This window comes from Triticum urartu, chromosome 3A, assembly GCF_056163025.1.
Source record: "Triticum urartu cultivar PI428250 chromosome 3A, HENAU_Tu73, whole genome shotgun sequence".
Lineage (NCBI taxonomy): Eukaryota > Viridiplantae > Streptophyta > Magnoliopsida > Poales > Poaceae > Triticum > Triticum urartu.
In genome coordinates, this window is record NC_141875.1 from 7738124 (window position 1) to 7744123 (window position 6000).

General features: G+C 50.7%; 1 protein-coding gene and 1 pseudogene across 1 annotated transcript; both read right to left on the reverse strand.

The window, feature by feature from the left end:
- Positions 1-2254: 2254 nt before the first annotated feature.
- Positions 2255-5874, reverse strand: LOC147977652 (G-type lectin S-receptor-like serine/threonine-protein kinase SD2-5). Its single transcript, XM_087514500.1, has 4 exons — positions 5267-5874; positions 4753-5166; positions 3823-3832; positions 2255-2877 (listed from the first exon to the last, which is right to left on the reverse strand). Exon 4 carries the CDS (start codon positions 2735-2737, stop codon positions 2255-2257), a length of 483 nt encoding a protein of 160 aa, XP_087370626.1. The 5' UTR covers positions 2738-2877; positions 3823-3832; positions 4753-5166; positions 5267-5874.
- Positions 4749-6000, reverse strand: LOC147977653 (protein P21 pseudogene; annotated as a pseudogene).

The following is a 6000-nucleotide window of genomic DNA, read 5'->3' on the forward strand; positions in this document are numbered from 1 at the left end:
CTTCGAAATTAATATCCATTTTCACCGTTAGAACCCTCGCGACGTGCTCTTCAAAAGTAGATCCCATATGAGAATGTTTTGACGAACTAGTCTTCCTGCCAACTAAATATCAATATGTGTGCAAATAGAGTACATGCCACGCCAACTAAACATCAGTGTGTGTGCAACTAGACTACGTTGCCGCGCCAACTGAGTATATGTGTGTGCCAATAGTCTTGTCAACTAAACATCAATGCGTGTGCAACCAGACTACATTGCCACGCCAATTGAGTATATATGTGTGTAACTAGTCCTGCCAACTAAATATCAATTTATGTGCAACTAGAGTACATTGCCACGTCAATTGCGCATATGTGTGTGCAACTAGTGTCCTGCCAACTAAACATCAATATGTGTGCAACTAGACTAAATTACAAGCCAACTAAGCATATGTGCGTGCAACTAGTGTTCTGCCAACTAAACATCAATGTGTGTGCAACTAGACTACGTTACATGCCAACTAAACATCAATGTGTGTGCAACTAGACTACATTACAAGCTATGACAATTCATATGCGACTATGCGGACCAAATTGTGCAACTCTGTGGCCGTGCATGTGCCAACTAGGACTACTATGTGTGCAACTACAACTACTGTGGATGCAACTTCAAAAAACTGAGTTTGAAAAAAATTGCACCATGCAGTATTAAAGTTGCACAAAGCAGTACTAAAGTGCACAATAGAGCGTGAAAGTTGGCATCAAAAAAATTTCGTCGAAACATACTCTTGCGCAATCTAGTTTCAAAGTTCTCGTTGCAAAGAATTCAACAGTGAAGACGGATCTGAATCCGACGTGCGGTTTGAAAGATATGTCTTTTTAAAAATCCGGAAAACCAAAATAATTATACGTGAAGCTACTAACTAGTCTAAACACATTAAATGGTGATAACGACATGCACTAGCAGACAAGAAAAACAACTCATGCATGGCTAGGAAGCCCGACCGCTCGTTCTCGTCAATTAGCGCGCCGCCACTTTTTAGATTTTGGGTATAGAAAATGCACAGGAAATAAACTTGTGCTGAAGCTTCCTAAACCGGTCCACCGTCCACCCGAAAAACGGCCCTTCAAAAGCGAACGCATTGTTGTGAGCCAGCCTGCTAAGCTATCGCGGGCCCACATTGGAGGATGGGTCCGTTAGTTTGGTGGCCCAGATCGACCAGGGAAAGAAAGTCGTTTTTTTTTTGGCACAGACAGGGAGAGAAAGTCAGCAGGGCCCGTCCGCCCATCCCCTTCCCTCCCTCCTCCGTCGCCCCACCATACCCCCCGGCGGCGTCGCCGGCGACTGGACCAGCTTCCCGTGCGCTTCCTGTGGCAGGCCGCCATGCACGCTTCCCTCCCCCGCCACAGCAGCTACTTTCTACTGCGGCTGCCGTCGACCTCCTCCTCCGCCACCGCCACCGCATCAGGAAAGGTGAACCTTCCTCCTCTTCCTTTCTTCTGGAAGTTGGCCACGATTCACCACAGGTTTGAGTGTCTCTAGGTCTGGGGCTGCTCGTACCAATCCATCGCTCGCTGCTGGTACGGAGGACAAAATTCAGGAATCCCGCGAGTGTCACTAAATGGTATGCACAAACTTCTCATGCACCTCCAGTCCCACGAGTGCTATTAATTTTCGTATTCTCGTCAAATCTCACTAATATTCAGTATAGCATGGTGGTACCAAGGAGCATTACATGGTCACGGTAGCAGAGACGAGCAGCCTGGTATCCACACTCTATTATTACCTTCCATAATGCTAATTGAGTTGGAGATCGGCTATCATGTACAGTACCCACTACAAGCACATCACAGCCTATTATCATGTAATACAAGCACAATCGAAACTGGGAGAACTTAAAAGCGCTTCCGGTATCTAACTGATCCGGGTTGTATTAGTTAGTGTCAAAATTTATTTCACTCTGTCCATTTCTCTGCTTTCTTGGAGCCTAGCAGCTTTTTGGAACATGCTGTAAATTCCAATTACAATGACTACTAAAATACCTGCATTAATTGATCTAAAAAGAGACCTGCATTACACAGTGAAACTGAACATTCCAATGAATAAATTCAGTCCAGCTGTTGTAGAACAACATGGTTTCAATGTTGAAGTATCTTACAGATTCTAGTAATTTGAGAAGATACAACTACACAACAGACATTTCATTTGCTTTACCTAAGCAAATTTTCTGTCCTGCTCATAATCTAATTGCCTATCTTGTCAGGATTGTCTCATTTCACCCGGGGCCTGATAGATGTGAAGCGAGAGGTGCAGCCGAAGACGTCACATTTGCAGCAATGCCAAAATTCGCTTGGTTTGTTGCAACAAAGTTATCATCTATATCGCTCTCTGCATCCATGGTACCTTCCAAGACCTTCACTACCTCGGACATTTTAGGCCTTCTTTTGCAATCGATCTGGAAACACCACATTGCTAGCTTCATCATCTGAATTACATCCTGCTCGTGTGCTTGCATGTCATTACTGTTCTTGTCAATCAAATCTACCAAGTGATTGTTCTTCACCTTTTCTTCCAATAGGGTAATAAGATAGATGCTCTCTTCAGAACGGGAAGTGTCGAGATTCTTTCTTCCACTCACGATTTCCATGACCACCACGCCAAAGCTATAGACATCAGCCTTCTCTATAATTTGTGATGTCAACCATTCAGGAGCTAAATATCCAGGTGTGCCTGTCATTCTAGTAACAACTTGGCTCATGTCCCTATCAATGAGCTTACACAGACCAAAATCAGAAAGTTCAGCATTGAAGTCCTCATCTATAAGGATATTTTGTGGTTTGACATCCTTAGCTATGGCCCCAGGTGATAAGCGAGACCCTTAGCTATGTTAGTGATAATCTTGAATCGCGGTCGCTCCCGCGGGCGGCCCGGGAGCGAAGCCCGCGCTGCTCGGCGGCGGCGGGGTCCTTCCCTCCTCCAGCTCGGGCAGGTGCGGCGCGGGCCGTCTGCTTCGACGGGAGCTCGGCGCGGCAATCGTGCTGGCATGGGCGGTCACGTTCGGGAAGGCACGGGTGGGCGTGGGGCAGCACGAGTGGGCATGCGGGGCGCGGCTCGGGCGCGCTAGGCCTCCGGCGGCGCGGATCTGGCGCCTTGCAGGGGCTCACGGTGGGGGAGTCTGGCCTCCTAGTTGCGCGACACCGCGGCTCCGGCGGCTGGCGGCCGCGGTGGCATCGTTGGCTGGATCGGGGGCTGCGGCCCGGTGGCTCCTTCCTGGCGAGTGGGGTGGGGTGGCACCTCCCTTCCTGCCTTCGGGTCCTTCGTCTCCACACGGGTCGGCTTCTTGCTGGCTCTTGGGGGCTGCTGCGGTGTAGCGTCAAGGTGAGCTCGAGTCTGGGGAGCTGCGGGGCGAGGTGGGAATGGAGCGGCTGGCGCGCCAGCTCCAGATTTTGTAGTGGTCGGAGTTTGTCGACGTCCCCGTCTTTGATCTGGCGATCTTCGAGGCGGTCGGTCGTGGGATGGTGCTCAGCGGCTTGGTTGGCGCTGCCTGCAGCGCTGGTGGATGTGTGGCTTGCTTCTGGCTCGAGGCAAGCTCGTCATGGTGGCGGATGGCCCGGACGGCGATCTCGTGCGGGAATTGTCCTGCAGTGGTCCGAATCGGGTCTGGTGCATTGTTGCTCTGGGAAAAATCCCTGCTGACCCATGGTGTGAGCCGACCACGACGGCGCCACCCCGGCGTCGTATACTTTCCTGGAGGCGTGGTCTCCGAGCTATGTCGCGTGGATCTGCTTCGCCATGGTTCAGGTCGTCTTGCTGTAGGGATGTGCTCAAACTTCGGGTGAGAACCTTGCATCGACTTTGTCGATGTCAGCGGTAGCGGCATCTATTGACGTCGCCTTCCTTGCCGGAGGTGCCGCTGTGGAGCTCCAGCACCTACAGTACTTTGCTTTGTGGTCTCCGGGTGAAAACCTAAGATCGGGCTTGCCGGATTGGATGATGGTGTTGCGTCTTCAACAGCACGACCTCCTTGGAGGCATCATCTTGGGGGCCCAAAGCGACGGCTCTTGTTGCTGCGTGTGATAGGGGTGGTGCGTTTGGTGGTGGTGGTGTGGCCAGCTTGGGGCCGACGGTGGTGTGTTTCTTCTTCATGTGTTTCTCTTTGGCTGTCCTTCGCGTGGTCTCCGTCCTGTTCCTGTGCATGCTCAAGACCCTCCCATGGTTGCCATTGTGCTACGGTGAGCTTTGGGCTCTTGGTGCTGTCTTGCTTCACATTTGCTCAATGACGACGCAATGATGCCTCCCCAACTTGCTAATCGTTTAGACCGCCCGTGGTGGATCTCCGAGTCAAGGTTCGTGTTTAGGTTTGGCACTGATTGATTTTGGTTGATCCTCCGTTGTGCCGTGGGGCTCGGTACGAACGCCGGTGCGGTGCGTTAGGTTGTTTCCAGAGTCTTAGTATTGTGATCCCTCGACAGCACCTCACATCTACTTGTTTCTCGCGTGGTGTTTGTCTTTCTGCCTGCTAGCTAGGTCATGCCTTCTCCTGGGTGGCAATTTTTTCTCATCTTCTTTAACCTTGTTACCTGTACGGTTTTCGGCCCGGTTTCCCTCATAAACGGGGTCAACATGTTTAGGTTTGTGATCCGGTTTCCCTTATAAACTGGATCAGCCAAAGTTAAGGAGTGACTCTTGGCTTTGGCAACCTTTTGAGCAATATATCCAGGTGGGGATCCTCTCCCCCCGGTGACCGTTCAAAAAAAGATAATCTTGAATCACAATCTCCATTGTAAAGGAGGAGCAGTGTTGTCATTGTCCAATGATCCTTTCGGCATATACTCATAAACCAAGAGCCAGTGGGATTTCTCTGCACAGAAACCAAATAGCCTTACCAGAATGATATGATGAATGCTTCCGATTGTCTGAACCTCTGCCATGAATTCTCTCTTTCCCTGACCAGCTTGATCCAAACGTTTTACAGCAATCCTTTCCTCGCCTAGCAGTCCCTCAAGAACTGACCCAAATCCTCCTTCCCCAAGCTTGTCTTTGAATTGCTCGCGGTTGCCACTTCTAACTGTTGATACGTGAACCTAATTGGTGTTCTTCTTCCATGTACGACGAAAAGGATGAATGCGACAATTAAAACAAAACTGGCTATGGAACCCGCAATTACAACCGAAATAGCTGTGCCTACTTTTCTAGGCGAAGGTCCTGTGCTGGATGGCCCAATAGCAGTCGAGTCAGGAGGACTTGGAGGTCTTGATGAAAGAGGAGGACGATGAAAGAGGTGGACTCGGAGGTTCTGATGGAAGCGGAGGACTTGGAGGTGGAGGCGTTAGATTGATTGAAGCGCAGAAGTTGATCTGGTAGTTGGTTCCCCATGCACAGCTGAATACATTTACTGTAACTGAGGTAGCATCACTTGAGTCAATGATTGCCTCTGGGCACATCTGCGGAAAGAAGTCTGAATAGTTGCAGGGCAATTTTGATACCACTGGACATTTGCTGTTGCAGCCTCCCGGCATCTTGAGCTCGCTTGGACACTGCGACGTGATGTCGGCCACGCAGCGTGGCCCCCTGCACCTTCCCTCTTGCCCCTCGACCGGCACTGGCAGGAACTCCATGGGTACGTTGAAGCCGTCGTCGAGGGAGATGTAAAATAAACTGTTGTGCTCAAGCTGATCGAGAAAGAACTCCGCGCAAGCGTGAAGGGATGCTTACTGTCTCGCATGACCCCTTGCCTTTGCTATTAAATGAGCAGCCCGTGCGTGCCCACATGCGACCTCCTTTGGTCTTATCGGGCACGTCTAGGGTCCATGTCCTCCCTGGGTCCAGCCGCAAGCCGCCGCCCACCGGCAAAGTGGCTGGACACACCGTGTAGGGGCACTGGTTGGTGATGGTCAGTGTAGTCTTGGTGGTAGCAGCTAGCAGGAGGAGCAGGATGCAGAGGAGGAGGGGAGGCGAGTGGGGGAGAATTAGAGAGGAGGTAGCCGTAGCTGCCATTTGTGTTGTGCAGTTTGCTCGCAT

What these genes read in the sequence shown, in the direction of transcription:
- LOC147977652 (XM_087514500.1), bottom strand. Translation starts at nt 2,737, where the DNA reads ATGAGCCAAGTTGTTACTAGAATGACAGGCACACCTGGATATTTAGCT.